This window comes from Palaemon carinicauda, chromosome 7 (assembly GCF_036898095.1).
Source record: "Palaemon carinicauda isolate YSFRI2023 chromosome 7, ASM3689809v2, whole genome shotgun sequence".
NCBI lineage: Eukaryota > Metazoa > Arthropoda > Malacostraca > Decapoda > Palaemonidae > Palaemon > Palaemon carinicauda.
Genome location: NC_090731.1, coordinates 106,122,910 through 106,147,859, shown reverse-complemented (window position 1 = coordinate 106,147,859; position 24,950 = coordinate 106,122,910). Strand labels below are relative to the sequence as shown.

General features: G+C 32.6%; 1 protein-coding gene across 1 annotated transcript in view; it reads left to right on the top strand.

Annotated features, from left to right (window-relative positions):
• LOC137643616 (peroxidasin homolog) overlaps positions 1–24,950 on the top strand; it is a 242,004-nt gene that overhangs the window by 52,758 nt on the left and 164,296 nt on the right. Inside the window, exons 2-3 of the mRNA XM_068376331.1 lie at positions 5,003–5,253; positions 14,973–15,108. Of these exons, the coding sequence (XP_068232432.1) occupies positions 5,003–5,253; positions 14,973–15,108 (387 nt within the window). The remainder of the gene's footprint in view (positions 1–5,002; positions 5,254–14,972; positions 15,109–24,950) is intronic.

Sequence of the window (24,950 nt, the reverse complement as noted above, 5' to 3'; positions counted from 1 at the left end):
AGGTAGATGTTAAAACCTATGACAATTGGGCCCATATGATAATAGAGTGCTTCACAGAAATTAAAGAGAACAAAGCTGATATAATGATAGTTAATTTGTCAAATAAAAGAGGTGTTTTAGGGAGTGATTCTGTGTGTGAATTAGAGTTATGTGAATTGGTTATAATGGGATGTTTGGAGTTAGAACTCCAGCTCGCAAAGACGAATGCAATCATAATTTGTTTATGCAAGCGCAAAAATTATGTCCGTCAGAATATCAGCCTGTAGTTAGTGACATTGTCAATAATTATTCCGATGTAATTGCAATTGGAGATGAGCCACCTGGGAGGATTGATCGATTTTAATTTAGCATTCAAACTAGGAGAGCGGAGCTGATCATGTCAAGGTCTTATAAGGTACCCATTCATTTCCAAGAAGAGATAGAAAGGGAAATTAATAAATTAAGGGAACAAGTGAAAACTGAAGAGAGCTAATCCCCGTGGGCTTCTCCAATTGTAGCTGTTAGGAAAAAGGATGGCTCGGTAAGAATGTGTGTTAATTATAGGAAATTGAATGCAGTCACTAAGGATAATGCATTTCCATTGACTTCGATCGAAGAATTACTTGTGAAAGTACGAGATAGCAAATATTTTACAACTGTTGATTTAAAATCTGGATAATATCCAATACCCATTCAGGAAGACAGTAAATGTAAAACGACATTTATAGCTAATGATCAGTTCTTCAGTTTAATTTTCTTCCTTTCCGTGTTAAAAATGCTCCAAGTCCTTTTTCTAGAGTAATGATGGTAGTTTTGTCACCATTTATTGGCCATAATGTTCTTGTTTATTTAAATGATATCATAATTACAGGGAAAAAGTCAGAAGAACATAATAATATTCGTGAAGTTTTAGAAGAATTGCGAAGAAATGGTATGAAAATAAATTTGTTAAAGTGCTAATTTTTCTGTTTCCAGGTCGAATTTTTAGGTCACATAATAACCCCAGAAGGTATCCAACCCTGCCCCAGTAAATTAGTGGCTATTAGAGATTTCCCCAGGCCACGTAACTCTAAGGAAGTAGCTGGGTTCCTTGGGCTTGCTGGTTATTAACATAAATTCATAAGAGGTTTTGGAAAGATAGCGAGACCCTTAGATGATTTAAAGAAACAAAAAGTAATAAATTGGGGAGGGGTAGAAGAAAGGGCCTTTAACCATTTGAAAGCTGCCTTAACTAGCAATGAATTACTCGCATATCATAGATTTGATTGCCCGTTTTTAGTGACAACAGATGTGTAGCTATTGGTGGCGTAGTTTCTCAATGAGAGTATAAAGGCATTGAGAGACCCATTTGTTTTGCTTCCTGGGCGTTAAAAGAGGCAGAAAAGAATTATAGTACATTCCATTGAGAGGCTTTGGCTATTCTTTGGGTTCTACAGAGGCTTCGGTTCTTTTTATTAGGTCAGTCGATTGAGTTGTAAAGTGATCATCGCCCATTACGTGATTTTTATTATAAAAATTATTTAACCTCTCGACAAGGGAGATGGATTGAGAGATTGCTAGAGTTTAATATAAAGGGTTTTGACCCCATAAAAGGTAAAGCTAACAAGGGAGCTGATGCTGTCTCTAGAGGTGCAGTAATAGGAATAACAACTAGGGCAAAAAAGAGAAACAAAGAACGTAACCAAAATATTGAAGACCCCCATCAAAATAGAGAGAATAGAGAACGGGATGAGAGTTCTCCCGATGAGCATTCAGAATACGGTAGCGCAGAGAGAGAGAGAGAGAGAGAGAGAGAGAGAGAGAGAGAGAGAGAGAGAGAGAGAGAGATAAGCGAAGTAGCTGAATATATGTTGGTGACTGAGGACATGACCAGGGGTGTCCAAAATGAATGCCCTGATGATGCAGGTTTGATTGACTTGGGGGGTTGGGACATAAAAGAAGTCCGAGAGGAACAGACAAAAGAGGAATGGACAGAAAGAGTGCGAGCAGTGATTAAAGGGGAATCGGAGGGTTATCAGTCATTTCTGAATGTGCCTCGTGATAATTTTTTTTTTTTTTATTGAAAATATCTTATATTGTGCTTAAGAGAAGAGGGGAGTGGAATTTTGTGCACGGGTAGTTCTTCCTCCCTCTTTAATCAAACGAGCCATCCACATTGTACATGCAAGTCCGTATGCAGGCCATATAAGGATTGATAGAACATTAAGGAGAGCACGTGAATCCTTATTTTGGTTAGGAATGAAAAAATCTATAGAGAATTACCTAAAAGGTTATCATGCTTGTAACTGGTTCAAAAAACATAAAAACACTGTACCGGAAGCCATGGAGTGGCCTGTGATTCCTATTAAATTTTATCGAGTGCATATGGATGTAGTAGGACCATTTCCTACTGGCTTAACACAACATAAGTATATATATATATATATGTATTTGTGGATGCATTTACTCAGTGCACTCATACTTACGCAATGCTGGATAAATCAGCAAATTCATTAGCCCAGGTGCTATGCTCTTTCATCGTGAAATCGGTCACGGACTTGGTTAAAATTGAACACTTTTCAGTGACCGCATATAGGCCTCCAGCAAACGGATTAGTGGAATCGCATAATAGGGAAGTAGTGTGAATTTTACGTTACTTAGTGGCTGATGAACCCCTTCATTTGCACGCCATGCTTCCTACAGCTGAGCTAGCTTTGAACATTGCATATAATGCTTTGCTCAGGGACACGCTTTTCTTTTTAGTGTATGGAAAGGATCCGGTGTTACCATATACGGTACTCATTAATTCGCAACAGTTGCCACATTCTTCAACTGAGCAATACCGTGTATATTTATTAAATCTATTGAGGAGAGTAATGAGCACCATTGAAAGGTTTTTGAAAAGAGCTAATGAAAATCTCAGCTCAAAGTATGATGGTCGGCTGAAAACCGCACTGGTAAAATTATTTTTGGGTGATCGTGTGTATTTGAAATGATTACAACCTTGGAAACACAAAATAGAGCCAGCGTATTTGGATCCGTACCTAATAAAGATGGTTAAGTCTAACATAGTTGTGATACAAAGCATTGTTAATGGCACAGTATTTGAACATCATCAGGCACACATACATGTGGTACCTGAAGAGGTAGTTTTCCTAAGTGTTCCTCCTTAATCCCTGCTGTTGCTGTTGTTTGAACAGACATAATTTCTTCTTTTGACATGTTCAAATAAACTTGATGATAACAATGTGTTCTTATGTTGATGCTAAATGTATATGTAAAATGTTGTGGTTATTGTGCTGAGTGTTGAAATGCGTATAACATTGTTGAGTGAACCTAAAAACAATTAGAGGTTAAATAGGTCAAGTGGAGATCCGTCTCACGGATGCTGTATTATTCATGTATTTATATGATTGCTGGTTGCTGGGTCCGGGGCGGTTCCCGAATGGCAAGTGGCTGCGGGATTAAAGTTCAGCCATGAGGATAGGCAATGTTAGAGAATGTGTAGATGTGAATACCTTTTATATAATGTTATAAGAGAATGGCAGGAAGATGAATGATTCTCTAGGAAAAATGGCTAGTGGCCACCGGCTGAAAGTTCAAGTGCAAGTGTTGTAGTGATTTAAATAAATGGGGAAACGGTGGTGGTTGGTTTGTTTTGCAAAATTGTGCCGTAAACCCTGATTAGTAAAATAAAGGAATGAATGAATATTTTTTCCTACCCCTGTCCCGCCCAAATAGCCTGTATTGCCCGCAACCAGAAGGAGGTTATTGATGAGATTATGTAAAACTGATGTCATAATTTTTTTTTTTTTCGCTTTGGGTATTCTGTGTTTTGGTTGCAGTGGTATAGACAATGATTACCACTTGGCCATGAAGAAAGATTTCCAGACATTAATGTATCAAAAATATATATGGCTTATTTGAATATGAAAAACATGTCTAAATATGCAAAATTTACCATTATATACAAATAAGCCATATATTTTTGATACATCAATGTCTGCATTCTCTTACCGACCTCGGGATCAGAGCCCAAGGCGAAATCACTCAAAGACAATAGCTTCTGTTTGGTCGTGTCCAGGAAACTTGTAATAACAGAGATATACCACTTGGCCACGATCCTGAGGACGGTGAGAGAATCCAGACATTAATGCATCAAAAATATATGGTTCACTTGAACATGAAAAACACGTCTAAATGTGCAAATATATATATATATATATATATATATATATATATATATATATATATATATATATATATATATATATATATATATATATATATATATATATATATATATATATATATATATATATATATATATATATATGTATGTATATATATATATATGTATATATATATATATATATATATATATATATATATATATATATATATATATATATATATATATATATATATATATATATATATATATATATATATATATGTATATTGTATATTTTTTATATGTTTTTATGAATGACTAAGCTATGAAAAAGTAATATACGCTGAATCAGTAGTCAAAATAAAATACTATAACAATTTCTTTGTAAGTCTAGTTAGGCGATGGGTAATCATGATGCTTTTCGATGATGGGTAATCAATATTACACCTCCTCTGAAAAAAGGACACGATTACTTGCAGTACTCAAGTCAGAGAACTTCATTTCAACTAGGTTCCATCAACCATCTAAATTTCTTTGGCATAGTTATAGATTTGTATAATTTCTTAGGCTTTTCCATTGAAAAGTTGCTGATTTAGTATCAGAATAAGATTTATAGTTATTTGCATTCATCGTCTATTTGGGTTTGTTGTGTACACTTTCTCTTGCTCTGCTTATCTTGTTTTCAATGAAGGTAATTCTACTATGCGGAAGGTTATTGTGTTTGGTACCATTTAGGATTCTGCTACTGAAATAGATGAATAGTTAAAAGAATGAAATGTTGTATTTATGCATGTATAGTATATTACCTAAAAGATTTAGTGTTTTATCTACTGTGCATGGTCTTATCAAATTTGCATAAATTTCTTGCAGGTTGGTGCTTCTCAGCAGCTTCTCTCTCCTGTGCAAGGGTCAATTGAGAAATCTCAGACCACTGAAAGGGATCCTCTATGATTTTGATGGACCTAAGAATGCCACTTTTGATGCAAAAGGAATTACGACTGTAGTACCGTTTTTTACAGCAACCGTAGAGAGCCCCGACAGTACGCCGGCAACCCAGATTCCAGTTCAAATTTCTCTGGAGCAAGGTGCAACAGTAGCTCTTCAACAGCAATTAGAGCAAAGTAAGATATATTTCTTCAGAACCTTAATTGTGGTGCTTCGATAAATATCCTTTGTCTATTTGACCTACCTTCCTCATGAAATAAAAGTATTTCATTAAGGCACTAGTATACATCCGGAGGAACAACGTTACATACGTATACGCATACACGTATAGACATACACGCATTACCCCTCTATTGCTTACATTTCTCTCAGTTTTTTCTTTTAAACTTTAAAACCATTTCACATTTTTTTTTTCTTTTTTTTTCTTTTTTACAATCCATTACCAAATTACGTGATCACATTATCATCTTGATATAGCAACCATTTTCCATACCATTTATAAATTATGTTCTCATCCCTCCAATTTGCTCTTAGATCTATTAACTTTTTCTCTGACTTCATAAGTCTCTCCATCTATAAAGTTGTCGAACAGCATGGACGCATACCAAACAAGTAAGTCTCTTACATCTTACATTATCTATCATGGATTTCACGTCCATCATAAAAACTCTTAATTTTTCTTAAAAACATATCTATTTTTAGGCGCTGTCACACTCTAGTTATAGCACTAACATGTGCAAACGTATGAGGGAAATTGCTCCTACGCAGACGAACTTAAGAGGTCTTTTTAGATTTTTATCAAATACGTTTCGAGTATGGACGCAAACGTTGGTGTACATTCACATACTTGAAGGATGAGAAATATTTTTGAGTAGGTTCACATATTTCAGCTTATCAAACGTATGAGTCATATGTTACTCAAACGATATGGGTACGCAAGACATGTAACAAATACGCAGGAAGCCATTAAAGCCTTCATGTTTCTGTATGTTTCTCACGCGATGCTAGGTAGCCTATAAGTAACATTTGTTAAGAGTTTATTTAACTGATTTATTGCTGACGAACGAGGAAGTTATTAAAATTATTTCTAACGATTGATTTGTGTATGTAAACATAAGCGGGATGTAAATTAACGTATCCCTTGCGTATATAATCGTATGTTAAACATCTTTAATGTTTGTCTATGGCCGATATCACATAGGAAGTGACGCGAAACGAGAAACGGAAACGACAAAAGGCGAAACATCTCATGCCACACGTCACCCTGTCACATAGCCATAGGCGTGTGCTAACATTTGCCAGTTGACAAAATGGATTCCTTGCATGATGACGTATTGGTTATATTAGTTTAAGTTATAATAATAAGAAAAATGCTATTGGTGCCATGTGCACTTTTTTTCTGTTGAGGGTTAGAAAACGAAAAAAAAAAATAAAAAAAAAAATTCTAACTGATGATATAGAAAGATGCAAAACATTTTTAATGATTTAAAAAAAGTCATACAAGAATTATGAGGAACTGAAGTCACCAGTGCTTCCGTATTTGCAATCTGGTGGCTGTAATTGGCGAAAAGCAAACCCAATATCAGCAGCAAAAAAGTAGTCTTGATAACTCGAGTGAGATTGAAATTAGTTTTGAAGCTTACAAGCAAAAATAGAAGCATTGACAAAGAGCACAACAAAACACAGACACACAAATCAACATCACCAAAATCATTACAAACACCAAAATATAACACTTACAACAGCAGGTTGGAAAAAATAATATTTCGTGCGTTCACTTTTGGCCAACACGTGGCCACACGCGTTCTCTATTTCTAAGGTGTCCTTACTTCTTATGTGACACAGTCGATAAAGATTTTTGTTACCACTTTCGTTTCTTCACGTGGCCTGTTTTGGGCCTCCCTTTTCTCGTGTCTCGTCACTTCCTATGCGATTCCGGCCTTACGCATAACTAGCTCATGGAAAACGTATTTCCTGCATTTTGTCATCTGTGGTATGAATAGAGTACAATTTACAAATCTTCATCTTTTGGTTCTCCTTCACTTTGAAAAGGATTTTTACGGATTTTTTCTCTTCTGAGGATTGAGTATATTTTGGCAAGCGGTGCAACCGCAATATCAGTTGCTTGATCAGATTATCTGTTCTTTGCAGTGTAGTTTCTTCTGAATGATGTCTTCTTTGCAGGGGTTCAGCGAGAGATTCGGGGGACCAGGGGCTAGAGGCCCCCTTCCCCCTCACGCTGGTGAATTGATAGTCATTTTTAATGTATACATCCATACGTATGTTGATATATTATGCTTCACTTACGGTGCCTAGAGTCTGACGTACACCAGTAAACGTTATTTATACGATACTCGTGTTCAAGTTATACGGAATAAATAAATTTTTTATACATTATTTATATGCTACTTATACGTTCATCTACTACTTTTTTTTTTTTTTTTTTTTTTTTTTTTTTTTTTTTGAAAGGGGTAATTTCGTACACTCAAATCTGTGTGTATCATTAATGTCATATACAATAATCATGCGTTCTTTGATATCGTCTTTACATCTTCAGCACCCTACACCCGAGATTCACGTGGAAGAATAGACGACGTACGTTTCCAGCAAAAGACGCAAACACTTCTGTGTATACGCTGCCTTTCTATCGAGTAGATCAAACTTTTTCTAGATTCAAAATTCATTTATTTTTAAACTCCTTGTGGAAGTATATATATATATATATATATATATATATATATATATATATATATATATATATATATATATATGTGTGTGTGTGTGTGTGTGTGTGTATGTATGTATGTATGTATGCAAGTATATATATATATATATATATATATATATATATATATATATATATATATATATATATATATATATATATATATATATATATATATACATACATACATACATACATACATACATACACACACACACACACACACATATATATATATATATATATATATATATATATATATATATATATATATATATATATATATATATATATATATATATATATATATATATATATATATATATATATATGACCTCTTCTCTTTGACGACCTCTGGTGTTCAAGCGTAACAGTCTTTCTAAATTTATATGGGGCCTAAACTTTCGCCTCAAAAGCTAGCATGAATCATTCCTATCATTCTAAGCAGTATTATGTTCCAATAATGTTATCGCCTTTACCATAATGCACAGATCATATCCTCTTTTTACTCCTTCTTTTGAAGCCTTACCTTCATGCAGATATACCTGTGCAACATTTTAATTATACTACTCCACCATACTAAAGATTATTACTTATAATCACATCAACTCTAAGTTTTATCTCGTGCCCTTTTAATGTTCATCCTTATTTCCAAAACAGGTTCACTTTCAAAAGCCTTATCACTTTTTATACTAACCTATTTAGGTCTTCCATCATTCAGATCAGTCACTTTTCTCTCCTAAATTTTAAAGATATTTTCAAAATATACACTCCATCAACTCAACAATTACATCTTTTCATTCACATATTTCTTTGCTCATTAGCAATTTTCTTTGCATTTTCTTTCTTATGAACCTAATTTTTTCCTATATGTTTGCAAATTTTCCTGTCACGTAACAGCTCTCAAAATAAATTACATTTAATCATAACTAACCTTTTATTTCCTCTTCCATTAATTGCTATTTTTAACCTTTTCCTTGTCTCTTATACTCACAAAGACTACCTCCTGTCTATATGCACCCATCACGTAATTTCAAAAGGTTCTTATCTATTCTTTCCACCTTACTAGTAAGCTAAAGCCTACAGTTCATTCCCTTTCTTTTTATATTCTTCTCACTACTTTGTTTTTTAATTCACTAGTCTTGAATGATTTTCATCCCCATTCCTCATTTTTGCTTCAATTTATATCCATATTAACTATTCTTCAATCCAATGAGGATCAGATATATTTTCATTTATATTTTTTTTTCTTAGTAATATTTACACCCCTTAGTATTCTGTTTTATGTATACTTTTTAATCTGTACAGTATTAATATATAATGCAACAAACTCCTCTCCTCTCCATTATCTCCTTGCCAATACATGTTAGTATTCATCTTTAGAAACTATGTAATTTCAACAACCAAACCTCTTTTTTATCAAACATCCACAAGATTCATTTTTAAAATTGATCCTGGAGCTCTTCTATATTAGCAGTCAAACCTCATAGATCCAACGCCCTTTAATTGATTGATTGATTTAAAGTTTTCAGGCATCCTGACATCTAAGGTCATTGACGCCGTTTAATGTTTTTCTAAACCAGCTAGGCACAAATTAATTCTTCCAAAACAATTCTCTTCCACTGTTATTCCTTTTTCATTACTGGACTATGAACACTCGCTGTCACAAGTGTTATTACCTTTACACTTAGTCTTTCCCTTGCAATTCTTTTCCACTCCTCTTTATGGTGCTCTTAAAACTACAAGGGCTACTGCGTCTTAGCTCTACTGCTTCCAGCTGCTCCAGACACGATGAGCTATTGTCCTTTTCTTTCCTGCACACACTACCATTGATTTTGTACATTTTCTCCGTGTGAACAAATCGACTTTGATACATATCTTCTCATATGCGCTACATCTAAGCCCTTAAAACTACAGATTTCATAGCTTTTGTTTCTGGTTTCTGGAATAACAATATCTGGTATGGTTTTCTAACTTCATGACTGCTTTATGCCCTTTGGTGACGTCTAATAGGCAGAGTGAAGAGGATTCTTATTTTCTATTTTCCTGGAATGCTAGAGAAAGGAAAATCATGTTTTCCTTGGTCTCAAAAGTATATAGATTGATATTTTCGTGCACCTCGTGAGTTCGAGAAAAACTTTCGCTAATAACAATTAAACTTTTTTTTTTTGTTTTTTTTTTTGCTATGGATATATATTTATTTTTGAAAACTACTCTTATCACTTTTGTTTATTTTATCAATATGTAGTTTCCTATGCTGTTGTTTTCCTTATCAAATGTAATTAAATCTTTAAAATTCTTGATGCCCTGATTTGCAATACTTTATTCTTAATTGGTTATACATTTATCGTGATAATTATTCAAATTAATCAGCAAAATTTGTTTTAAACATTACACATGACAGAAAAAGTTTATTTATAAGAATCAGAATTGTAGCTTTTGATGCAAACAAGGGTTTGATATTTTAGGATGTCAAAAATAAATAGATTACTCGAAAATTGTTTGATCTATATGCAACTTCGCCAAGACCCTCATATATATATATATATATATATATATATATATATATATATATATATATATATATATATATATATATATATATATATATATATATATATATATATATATATATATATATATATATATATATATATATATATATATATATATATATATATATATATATATATATATATATATATATATATATATATATATATATATATATATATATATATATATATATATATATATATATATATGTCCTTGGTCTAAAGTTTCATTACCAATCCTTACAACGGATTTCTCTTGGTGCCAAGATATCAAACTATATTTTATAAATTCACTCTTTCCATGCTGTAACTTTCCAATCTGATTCATGGTTCTGACATTGCAATTACCAATTTAAAATTTTTCTTTAATATTTATAAACCGGGAAATTCTGGACTGGGGGCACTTCTGTTATCGTCTCTTTCCATGATTGACTATATCCTTAAAGTATTCATTGGCTAGATACATCGAAGGATAGCGAGTTCCTTGTGATGCGCAGTGTCTATCTAATTAAGGCAAGTGACCCCTTCCGGTCCATACTAATTCTAGTAAGATCAAATGCCAGGCATCAGGAGTAAAAGCCTATAGACAATTTGTCCATCACCTTAAACATAATCCATCACCCTGCTGCCAGTGACTTCATCGAGATTCATGGGCGCATGCCTCCACACCCAAAGCTTTCATTACTCCAGCAAGTTGCTCATCCGCTTATACAAGCATAACCATTTGTAAACATGGATTGCTAAGATTCACCACCTAGCACGGTAGGCTAAAATATACCTCCTAGCAAGTTAAATACCACCTATTGAATAGAATTAATTTTCGATATTCTCATATTCAACATTTAAACTGGTCCTTCCTTAAGCCAACATTAGCAAACAGTTATTTTAGGCAGAGTTAAGTCATTTAAGAAAGAGTAAGTTTCGATATTAATCTTCAGTGGTTTAGGAAAATCTTTATCTATCCTCTCCAATCCAATAAACTTTCAGCCTAAATCCATGAAACTTACATCTCTTTTTAAAAATTTCAGAACTGACAGTCTATTTAGAACTAGCATTACCAAGAAGCTATCCAAACTGTTTCCATAATACAAATAGATTAGATAGATAAATTTCAGTAAGTTATAAAATAAATGCAAGGTCATTTAGTTGTTCCATCATCATATCCAATCAGGGCCAATGTCAAACCCACAGGAGGCCGTTGTCGTATGCCTCTCAGAGGTCTTGATTTGAGCTATGAGGCCTCAGTGGGCACCTTTGTAGGATGTGTTCCATTGCTTGTGGTGTTACCCAACATGGGTATCCCCACCTGGTAGGTAATCCCTATTTGTAGCAGTTATCTCCAGTTTTGCCCAGCTTTACCTTCCTCCTGATGAATGTGGAGTGGATACCTAGGTTCATTAACTAGTTTATTCTTTTCAGTTTTTGCCAGCATTGTTTACCAAATGCTCTCTATCCCATACTCATCTTTCTAGTAACTTTAGTCTCATGCCCTAGGACATGCTTATTGTCGGTCCTAAAATCTCCAACAAGGGTGTGAGATACCGGCTATTTTGTATAAAGATGGTAGAGGTGTCGATTATAGGGTTCTGGGTCTATTTTTTGTACATGGCAGGATCTTGCCCACACTGGTGCAAGGTACTCCAGAGAGGAGTGACAAAATGCTTGGGCTTTTTCTCACAGAATCTCAGGATCTGTTTCTCAGCTGGTGTTGGCAAGTTTGCTGATATTGTTCCTAGATGATAATTTAAGTTTGCTTTTATCGATGTGTCTTTTAAAGTAGAGTGTTCTGTCAATGGTGAGACCTAAGAAGACTGGTTAGGGGTGATTTTCCATTTCTTTTTTAACCCATTTAATCTTTAGCTTTCTTTTTGCTTGATGATTGCTCAGGTGGAAGGGACACATCTGGGTTTTGTTTGGATTGGCAGTGAGGTGCCAATTTTTGTAGTATGTGGAGAGGGTAGTCTGGGCGTTCAATAATTTTCTTCGATGGTGGTGAAGGAGCCCGATTGTGTGGAAGTGCAGAGGTCATCTGTGTGTATGTACTTGCAGATTTACTAGTACTATGGCTGGTCATTTTTATAGAAGTTTAATAGCATAGGCGCCAGCACTTACCCTTGTGAAATGCCATTGCTCCTTATCCTCCATATGCTTTTTCTGCCATCCATTTCCACGATGAATCATTGATTAGTAGGCAGTGATTCAATGATGGGGATTATGATAGTATTCTGTATAATTTAAGCCACCATCAGAAGGAGGGCTCTATGGTTTATAGGATCATATGTCACTGTAAGGTCGACAAAGACTGTACCGGTGATTTGCATCTTCTGAAACCCGTCCACTGACTGAAGTAGGATCGACAAGGTCTAAAGCCAGCTTGGTCTGTTAAAAGTTTTTCTTCGTCAGGTGGTGCCTATAACTTATAAACTATATGCTGTAAGGATATTGGTTAATAGCTTCTTGGGGATTATGGGTCTCTGGATTTGGTAGATCTTTCACCAGGAATTGTATAGTAACAGGAGCCATGCTTTTGATTTGTCACTTAAATGTAAGATCATTTCTGTTATTATGACATCTAGGCTGGCCACACTCCCAGATTTGAGATGCTTCATGTTAGCGTTGAGATCTTTTAAGGTGAGCAGTCGGATGCTATCGTCACTATCTTGCATGATATGGTCTGTGTCCTGTCTCATTTTCTGTAGGTATTCCTGCTTCATATTGTAAAACTTGCATTATGTCAGCTAATCTTGGCAGGGGCTTCTTTTCTGGATTCAGTTTATTGACGGTTCCCCGGCTTTTGTTTTTTTCCTGCTATGGTTCATGTCTTTGGAAGTTATGACTTCCTGCCAGCGTTCTTTTCTTTCGTTGCTGATATTGACCATAAGGGCCTCTTCATGTTCTACGGTACTATCACCAAAGGGATCTTTATTCCACACGTGGGTGTACCATATGTTTATTGAAACCTGCGATATAGCTCTCCCTGCAATGCCAAGGATTTATTTCTATGAAACTTCCTAAAGCAGCAAATTAAAGTCATTGTAGCACTGATGGACCGGGCTTATATTGGATATCCCATTTTCCAGATTTGATTCAAAACTTTTCCATTTGGCCTAGCACAAGTCTAAATTCGGTATAGGTTTAGTTTGTTGAGGTCTGATTGCTGGTTTTGTATCGATTATTATTGGTCAGTGTTGTGATTTTGGTATAGGGTCCCCAATCGATTTTTCCACGTTATGGTAATGTCTTCATGAGGCAAATGCTAAGTCTGGGTTATATCCCCGTCTCCATCGTGCACTTTGAAAGGATGCTTTATCCTTTGCATCATGCAGGAGTATTAGGTCATGGGTTGCTGGCAAGTACTCAACAGCCTCTAGATCACTGTTTGTATTGTTGTAGACCCAGGTGGTGCTGCAGCTTTATAAGTCACCATATATATATATATATATATATATATATATATATATATATATATATATATATATATATATATATATATATATATATATATAATACTTATACAAACACATATGTATACACATGCATGCTGCTAGAGAGTTATGGGGTCTTTTGACTGGCCAGACAATAGTACATTGGATCCTTCTCTCTGGTTACGGTTCATTTTTCCCTTTGCCCAACACATACACTGAATACTCTGGCCTATTTGTTACACATCCTGTTCTGTCCTCATACACCTGACAACACAGATTACCATATAATATAGCATATATATTATATATGATATATAATATATTATTTATAATTAATTGTTCAGTGGTCACTTTTCTCTTTGTAAGTATAGAAAAGACTCCTTAGGTATGGCAATCAGCTCCTCTAAGAGAAGGGCACTACAAACTCAAACCATTGTCCTCTTATCTTGGATAGTGCCATAGCCTTTGGCCCATGGTCTTCCACTGTCTTGGGTTCGAGTTCTCTTGCTTGTGGGTAAACTCGGGCATACTATTTTGTCTTATGTCTCTTCCCCCTATTTTGATAGAGTATTTATAGTTTATATAGGCTATAATTATTTTAATCTCGTTGTTCTTCTTAAAATATTTTATTTTTCTGTCTCCTTTCCTCACTGAGCTATTTTCCCTGTTGGTGCCCCTTGGCTCATAATATCTTGCTTTTCCAATTAGGGTTGTAGCTTGGCAAGTATATATATATATATATATATATATATATATATATATATATATATATATATATATATATATATATATATATATATTTTTATATATACATATATATATATATATATATATATATATATATATATATATACACACACACACACACACACACATATATATATATATATATATATATATATATATATATATATATATATATATATATATATATATATATATATATATATATATATATATATATATATATATATATATATATATATATATATATATATATATATATATATATATATATATATATATATATATATATATATATGTGTGTGTGTGTGTGTGTGTGTATATATATATATATATATATATATATATATATATATATATATATATATATATATATATATATATATATATATATATATGCGTGTACATTGATAGTGTGATATAAATAATTTTTACTCCTTTTGAAGGTCTGAGTCCCTCAAACGCTGATCTTGAATTAAGCAGTAAGTTTCATGCAGCATTCAGAAAAGCTGAGTTCGAATCAGAAGAAGCTTCTTGCGTTGGCCGAGCCCTAATAGAAACAACGAAGGAGTTAGCCCAAAGGTGAGTTTTTACTTTACTTTGTGATGGCTAAAAATATATTGGAAATATATCTATACTCAGTTCTAAATTATTCCATATATTTTTGCTGTGTATAAACGAAATTATGCCTTTTTTTTAAGTTATTCATTCTCCTTTTCCGCCCCATTGCAACCATTGAAATACATAAATATTTGAAAAAAAATTAATGTACAAAACACACAAACACAGACACAGACACACACGCGCACACACACGAACATACACACACACACACACACACACACACACACACACACACATACATATATATATATATATATATATATATATATATATATATATATATATATATATATATAAAACCGAAAAAGCATGAACCCACACATTTAGTAGTAGGTTGGCCAGGGCACCAGTCACCAGTTGAGATACTACTGGTAGATAGTTATTGGATCCTTTGACTGGCCAGACAGTAATAAATTGCAACCCTCTCTCTGGTTACGGCTCATTTTTTCTAGGCCTACACTGAAAAGTCTGTCCTATTCTTTACAAAATTTCGACTTTCCTAATACACCTAACAACACTGAGATCACCTAACACTTCTTTTTTGATCAAAGTGTTAATTATTGTGCTGTAACTGTTCAGTGGCTACTTTCCTCTTGGTAAGGGTAGAAGAAACTCTTAAGCCTTGGTAAGCAGTTCCTCTAGGAGAAGGACATTCCAAAATCAAACTATTGTTCTCTAGTTTTGAGTAGTGCCATAGCCTCTGTATCCTGGTCTTCCAATGTCTTGGGTTAGAATTCTCTTGCATGAGGGTACACTCGGGCCTTCTATTCTATGTTATATATTTTTTTTTATTTTATTTAGTTTTTTTTTTCTTCCTCTTGTTTTTTAGAAATGGTGTGTTGTGCAGGGTTAATAGAAAGGCCCTGCATACCTGGTGGTTTATCAAGAGGTTGTCTTCTCATCTGACTCTCTTACTTTTCAAAACCATCCTTACTGTCCTCCCTTCAGTTGAAGTGGTATCCTCGAGGGTATTTAGCCTTGCATGGTGCATCGGCTCCTCGTTGTTGACCAGTTTTTCCGACTTTTTTTCTGTAGTATATGTTTGATCAATCACGTTATTCATATTTCTGTACATATTGTCTTTTATCATTCTTGTTAATTTTGTTCTAAGTATATGTATCTTTTTTATCACCATTAATTCTTATGCTCTCGGGAGACATTGGGCAAAATCCGGGACCAGTTCGTCTTAGATTTCGTCAATGTATTGCAATATTCGTGGTCTTCGTGCAAATATTCAAGACCTTATAGTTGCGTCCAGACAGTATGATATTCCTTTGTGCTTAGAAATATTGGTTTATAATATGAGGCACTCATCTGAGCTCCTTATAACTGGTTTTAAGAAGCCAATAATGTTGAAACGTAATTCCATCCCTAGGGCCATGGGAATGGCGGTGTATATTAGGACTGAGTACCTTGCTTCTCATAAGTCTTGCTATGAACATGTCATGAGATTCAGGTAATAAAAGTTTGTGGCAGGCATAACAACTTTTATTTGTGTTCGATCTACCGGAATCCTGATATAGAGGATTCTATCTTCGATTGTCATCTTACCATTATGGCTAAGATACACGAAGATGATAGAAAGGCCTCTTTTGTCTTTGTTGGTGATTCCAATGCTTACCATAGAGAGTGGTTAAATTCTTTTTCTCCACCGATCGCTATAGCTTAAGAGCTTTAGACTTTGCATCTGAATCAGGCTGCGAGCAGATCATAAATGAAGCTACTCACAGGTCTGGTAACTGCTTGGACCTCGTATACAGTGACTCCCCTAGCGTTATAGTAAGTAAGGTTGGTGCTCCAGTTGGGACTTCTGATCATGCCTTGATATCATTAGTAGTGAAGACTGAGCAGTATTAAGATATTTAAACTTAACAAAATAATTGGTAATATTGCCACTACAGTATAAACCAAACACTTATTAAGCAGAATGTCCCTGATATATCATACTTATGTAAGATTTATGTGAAATCTCAAGCAGACTGGAATGGGATTTTTGCATGTTCTTTTGAGCTTGAATCTGTAACAATTGTATAGTAGTGTTGATCCTGTAGTCCCTTTGCATGAAAATCTTGTTAGCATAATTGATAGTCTTTTTTCTCGTGTACTAAGATACTGAGATAGGGACCAACCATGGTTCAATGATGATTGTAGATGTACTTATTTGGAGAAGCAGGGGGCCTGCAATAACTATACTCAGCTAAGAGCTTTTACTCAGACAGTTTATACTTCATCTGATAAAGAATACAATTTAACCATAAAAGAAAGATTTTCTGGTACAACCCAGGAGTATAAATGGTGGGCTACCTTTAAATCTGCACTCTTTGTTGTGGTTGCAACAGTTCTTCATTTACTTAAACCAGATGGCTCTGTCAATCTCTGTCCAAAGGAAAAGGCAACTCTTTTGGCAGATGTGTTTGACAGCAAGCAGAGTAATAAGAAACTCGAACTTCTTCATTACTGTTTACCTGAGGCTAAACTAATTAGTTACTGTTTAGATCTCGTGAAATTAAAGCTCTTTTGATGGACCTTGATGTTTATGAAGTGTAGACTCAAGTGGTATTTTTCCGTTGCTTTTTATAAAGAGTACAGATTTCATAGCTCCAAAGTTATCTGTTATTCTGTGCAAGTTAGCAAGAAGAGGAGCTCTTAGCACTTGTCGAATTGGTAATGTTGCTCCACTAAGTAAAGTTTTTTGTGGTAGCTCAAGCCCAACTGATTACCACCCAATTTCCATAACTCCCATAATATCTAAAGTTTTTGAATGCCTTTTGGCAAAACGCCTTAATAGGTTTGCTGAAAGTAATCATCTGTTCATTAGTTTGCAATTTGGTTTTCGTGAAGGCCTTGGAGCCTGTGATGCCCTTCTTACAATCTCCAATGGTGTATAGAAATCCCTTGATCGTGGTCAGGTAGTTCGTATGACTGGCCTTATTTTAGTGCGGCCTTTGGCCGTGTTATTCATGAGGCCCTTGTTTTCATACTTAAACAGTTGGCAGTGGGTGGGTTATTTCTTAGCATCATTATTGATTGTTTAAGTATTAGATTGCAACAAAGTTGGTGTTGATGGGCACCAAAGTGAGTACAAGAATGTGATATCTGGTGTTCCTCGGTGTAGTGTTTTTGGTCCATTACTTTTCATACTATATACACTTGCCATGTGGTTTGGTCTAAAAAACAAGCTTGTTGCATATGCAGATGATGCCACTCTCTTTACATTAATTCCATCTCCTTAATAGATCTGGGGTTGCTGAGTCCCCTGATAGAGATCTAGCTAAAGTTAGTGTACAGTGCAAATTATGGGCTATGAACTTGAATCCTAAAAATCTCAAAGTGTGAATGTAAGTAGGCCAAGCACCGTGGCTCCTTAACATCTGGATTTCAGCATTGATAATGCTTCTTTAACTTTGTATGACTCTTTTAAGATGTTATGTGTGATTCTCGACAGCAAATTTACATTTGAGAAACATACGAGGTCTGTCTTCTTCAGTTGCAAAAAAAAAAAAAAAAAAAATGGCTTATTAAGAAAGTCTTTCAAGATTTTTGGAGAGTTGTCGATTCTGAAGTGTTTTAATTCTTTCATTTTACCTTGTTTGGAGTATTGTTCCCCTGTCTGGTCTTCAGCTACTGATTCTCATCTTAATTTGTTAGACAGGATATTACGGTCTATTACATTTCTTATTGCTGATCTAGATACTAATTTCTGGCACCATCATTCAATTAGTTCATTATGGTTGTTGCATAAGATTTTCTTTTATAATTCTGACCATCCTTCACATTCAGATCTTACTGGACAGTTCGATCCTGTTCGTAATACTACGTTTGCAGTTATTTCTAATAGTCAGGCCTTCTCCATCATCAGGCTCAGTACTACACAGTACTCTGGAAGTCTATTCCAGCTGTGACCAAGTTGTTGAATGATCTTCCTAATCGGGTAGTTGAATTAGTAGAACTTCAAAAGTTCAAACTCGCAGCAAGTGCTTTTGTGTTGAACAGGCTTACAAAAGTACTTTTATAGTTTATAGTTGTGATATATATATATATATATATATATATATATATATATATATATATATATATATATATATATATATATATATATATATATATATATATATATATATATATATATATATCACAAGCACACGTGATTTTAATTAATGTAAATATCACCCACGAATGGCATTTAATACCGAATTCTATCTTGGGAATATATATCCACTTGGAATTCATTTCATGGTAGCAGCTTAGTCGGTAGGGTCCCTGCCAGCATGGTTTCCAGCCGTACAGGTGGTGGTTCGAATCCCCACCCGGCCAGAAGCTGTTACCATAAAATGAATTCCAAGTGGATATATATTCCCAAGATACAATTCGGTATTAAATGCCATTCGTGGGTGATATTTACACACACACACACACACACACATATATATATATATATATATATATATATATATATATATAGATATATATATATATATATATATATATATATATATATATATATATATATATATATATATATATATATATATATATATATATATATATATATATATATATATATATATATATATAAATATATATATATATATATATATATATATATATATATATATATATATATATATATACTTATAAATATATATATATATATATATATATATATATATATATATATATATATATATATATATATATATATATATATATATATATATATATATATATACTGTACATATGTTTGCATATGCGCAATTATACACGCACATCCTCACACACACACATGCACGTACACAAACACACACATACACACACACACACACACACACATATATATATATATATATATATATATATATATATATATATATATACATATATATATATATATATATATATATATATATATATATATATATATATATATATATATATATATATATACCTATCCATAAATATACACCTACACACAAACACTTACACACACACACACACACACACACACACATATATATATATATATATATATATATATATATATATATATATATATATATATATATATATAACATATATATTCACACATATGGAGCTTTGAAATTGCAGAAGATTATCATAAGGCATAGTATTAGTAAAGTGAATATGTTTTTCCCAACCTATATGTAGAGCCTTTTGCAGACATATTTTGCTTAGTTCAACGATTTATACAACTGTGAAATATCCTGCACCTATTATCAACGATACTATACTATACTATAAGGATGTAAAAATACAATATTGAAACGCCTAAGCTGGTACTAAAAGTAACAGATATGTATTAAAAGGCACGGGCAGAGGCAAAGCAACAGGAGATGACATAACAGTGGATTTGATAATAGGTGCAGGATATTTCACAGTTGTATAAATCGTTGAACCATGCACAATATATCTGCAAAAGGCTCTACGTATAGGTTGGGAAAAACATATTCACTTTACTGATACTAAAAAAAAGGGACACACAAAAGACCTGAAAAATTATCGCCCAATAATTTAACTTTCAGTAAAACGTTAAACATTTACATCGATCTTATTAGGCCGAATAGAGAGAAAGCTAAACATTATTCATGCCAGAAAGTCAGCAGAAAAAGAAGCAGGTATTTTGAGACTCACTATATCTATGTAAATAAACACCTTTTGGAAAAATCAAGATTATGAGAAATCACTATATATGATGTTTGTAGACTATGAAAAAGCCTTTAATTCTTTCATAACATCAGCATTAAGGTTTATTAACGAAAGGATTAGATAAATTAATTCTTGAATTACAACATTGACATACATCTAAACATGCTAACCATATCAAGTCGGATATATACTGTATATATATATATATACTGTATATATATATATATATATATATATATATATATATATATATATATATATATATATATATATACATACTTATATATATATATATATATATATATATATATATATATATATATATATATATATATATATATATATATATATATATATACAGTATATCTGACGTCGAAGATACTCCTAAAATTTTAGCAAAATCATTCCTGCATGAGTTAAAGCACTTCGAAACAAGGAATAGATGAATCTTATGTTAGAACCCTTGAATATATCTATATGCGTAGTTTAGTAATCCAAAAACTACATAACTCTAATAAGAAAATTCAGATTAAGAAAAAAGTTGGACAGAAAGTCAACATCTTTCATTATTTACTCATAGAATACTCCGAGGAAGTTTTTAAAAATTTATATCCGGGAAATGAAAAAAAAAACCTTTAATGGGAAATACCTATATATATATATATATATATATATATATATATATATATATATATATATATATATATATATATATATATATATATATATATATATATATATATATTTATGCATGTATATGTTTATACACTCTGCATCCCTGGTGTTCTTTTTCTGTTTCTTAATGGTATTCCCATGGCCATTATTCCGTAGCTCTTTGAGTTGTAAGCAGATTTTGTTCTAAGGCTTTGATCAGGCTTCATGTTTCTGATGCATAAGTGGAAATTGATAGGGCTATCTAATTGAATACTTTTCGTTTCAGAGAAAGTAACCTTTTACTTTTCATAATCTCATTTTGTTTACAAAAATGTCTCCATCTTATTCTTACGGTCTCGTATCCTGGGTAAACACTTACTGTCTGTCCTAAATACGTATATTCCTGGGTTGATTCCAATTCTAAGTACAAAATACCTAAATACGATAGGTATATGTACAGAAGAATTGTCATTGACTTTGATCTTTCTTCGTGGCCAAGTGGTAGTCACTGTCTATACAAGCTTGCCGGACTAGGGTTCGATTCCCGGCCGGTCACAAGCTCTTGTCTTTGTGTGATTTCGCCTTGGGCTCTGATCCTGAGGTCGTTAAGAGAATCCAGACATTAATGTATCAAAAAATATATGGCTTATTTGAATATATATATATATATATATATATATATATATATATATATATATATATATATATATATATATATATATATATATATATATATATGTATATGTATATATATATATATATATATATATATATATATATATATATATATATATATATATATATATATATATATATGTATATATATATATATATATATATATATATATATATATATATATATATATATATATATATATATATATATATATATATATATACATATAAATATATATATATATATATACATATATATATATATATATATATATATATATATATATTTATATATATATATATATATATATATATATATATATATATATATATATATATATATATACATATTCAAATATGTATATATATATATATATATAAATATACATATATATATATATATATATATATATATATATATATATATATATATATATATATATATATATATAAATATACAGTATATATATATATATATATATATATATATATATATATATATATATATATATATATATATATATATATATATATATATATTGCCTCTTTTGACCCTATTATTGCCACAGTATAGATGGGTCGACTTAACCCTCTCCATTTAATTCTATTCCTTGTATCTTCTTTCCCAAGCCCTATACCACTCTTGTTCATCTTATCCACGGATGCCCCATTACTAGCAGGTTCTCACATCTCTTGATTGGTTCCACCTCCTCTCTTCATATTACATGACCGTAGTATATCACACGAGTCTCCCTAGCCTTTATTTTACGTTGCATACTAGTATTATTATTATTATTATTATTATTATTATTATTATTATTATTATTATTATTATTATTACTAGCCAAGCTATAGTCCTAGTTCGAAAAGAAAAATGCTTTAAGCCTAAAGGCTCCTAGTTGCAAATGCAAAATGCTATAAGCCTAAGGGCTCCAACAGGGAAAAATAGCCCAGCGAGAAAAGGAAACAAGGAAATAAGAAAACGATATAAGTAATGAAAAACTAAAATTAAATATTTAAAAAACATAAACAACATTATAACAGATAATTCATATATTACTGTAAAAAGACATGTCAGCTTGTTCAACATAAAAAAAAAAAAAAAAAAAAAAAAAAAAAAACATTTTTTGCAACTTTGGACTCATGAAGTTCTACTGATTTAACTACCATATAAGGAAGATCATTCCACAACTTGGTCACAGGTGGAATAAAACTTCTAGAATGTTGTGTAGTATTGAGGCTCGTGATGGAGAAGGCCTGACTATTAGAATTAACGGCATACCTAGTATCACAAACAAGAGGGAACTGTTCAGGAACATTCCATATGGTCCAAACATTCTTCTCATATCTTGACGCTCCCTCCTTTCCAGTAGTGATAAGCCAGCGATTCATCTCACCATCTTCATCTCTGTTCTTTCCAGCAATTCTTATTCTTTCCTGTTAACGTCTTGATTTTGAGCCTTGATGACATTTTCATGTCTAAAACAACCCCAGTTACCTCTCTCCATCTTATACTATGCTTCTTTCAATCTATTTCTCACTGCTTTCTCAGTACTACCCTTCTCTGTTTCTATTGATCCGAAGTAGTTAAACTCGTTGTCCTTTTTAGCAAAGTACCATCTTCCACTAGTTCACAGCTTCATGTTAGTTTCTATAACCAAACATTAGCTCTACCTTCTCAATGTTCACCCTCAATCTTTTTTTTTTTTGAATGGCCTCTTTCCATGTTAAAAAAAAAATTTGGTAGCTCTCTTCAGCAATTTTATTTCACAATGACTAAATTATAAGCAAATATCACTTACTACACTTCTTCATTGTTCCCTGATTCTGATGAAAGTGACTATAACAATGAGGAACAGAAATTGACCTAGAGGAGAACTTTAAGTAGTCCATACATCATTCTCACTAATTTCAACAGCTTTTTCGGTATTATTCTCTTTTTCAAACACTAATAGACTAACTTTCTTGGTACCCTGTCATATGCCTTTTCAAAATCCGCAAAACTCATGTAAACTTTCCTGGTTCCTTCTAGATACTTATCTTGCACTTGTTCTACAATAAAGATAAACCCCTGTCCTTTTCCTTTTATAAACAAAAACTACTGCTCATGTGTATCTATCAATTATCTCTACCTACCTTCTACTACTCTTTCTAGTATCTAGAATACAGGCTCCAAAAGCTTTATTCCTTTAGTTTCCACAGTAACTGTTTAACACGTCTCCTTTTTTTATACGATTTGATTATCCAGTTATCTTCCCAGTCCTTTGGCATTTCTTCTACATCCCAGATTTTTGCCAATAGTGTGTGTACACCCATTCATTGCTCATATCTCTTAGTGTCTTAACCATTTGTATTGTTACCTGTGATTTCCCTGTAGCTTTACTCTTTTATCCTTTTTTATAGCCTTCTTGACTTCACTCTATATTGTTTACTATTGGTTGTTCTACTGGAGGAACATTTTCCATTTATTCCCTGTCAATCTGTTTTTAATAGTTGTGAAAAATAATCTTTCCATCTTCTCTTGACCTCTTATTCCTCAATTAAGGCATTTCCAGGTTCATCTTCAATAATTTTTTACATATCCTACATCCTATTTGTCTTTTTTTTTAACACTTCTGATATTCTATAGATTAGCTTTTCCCCTTCCATTGTTGCCATCCTTTCATGCCACTTTCTCCTAACTCCTCCCATTACAGTTGCTACCATTGTGTTCGTTCCCACTTTATCCGTCTTTAACACTGAATATTTTGGTAGTTGTTATTTTCTTCCCACCTTCTTCTATTTATACTCTTTTCCTTCATAGCTCT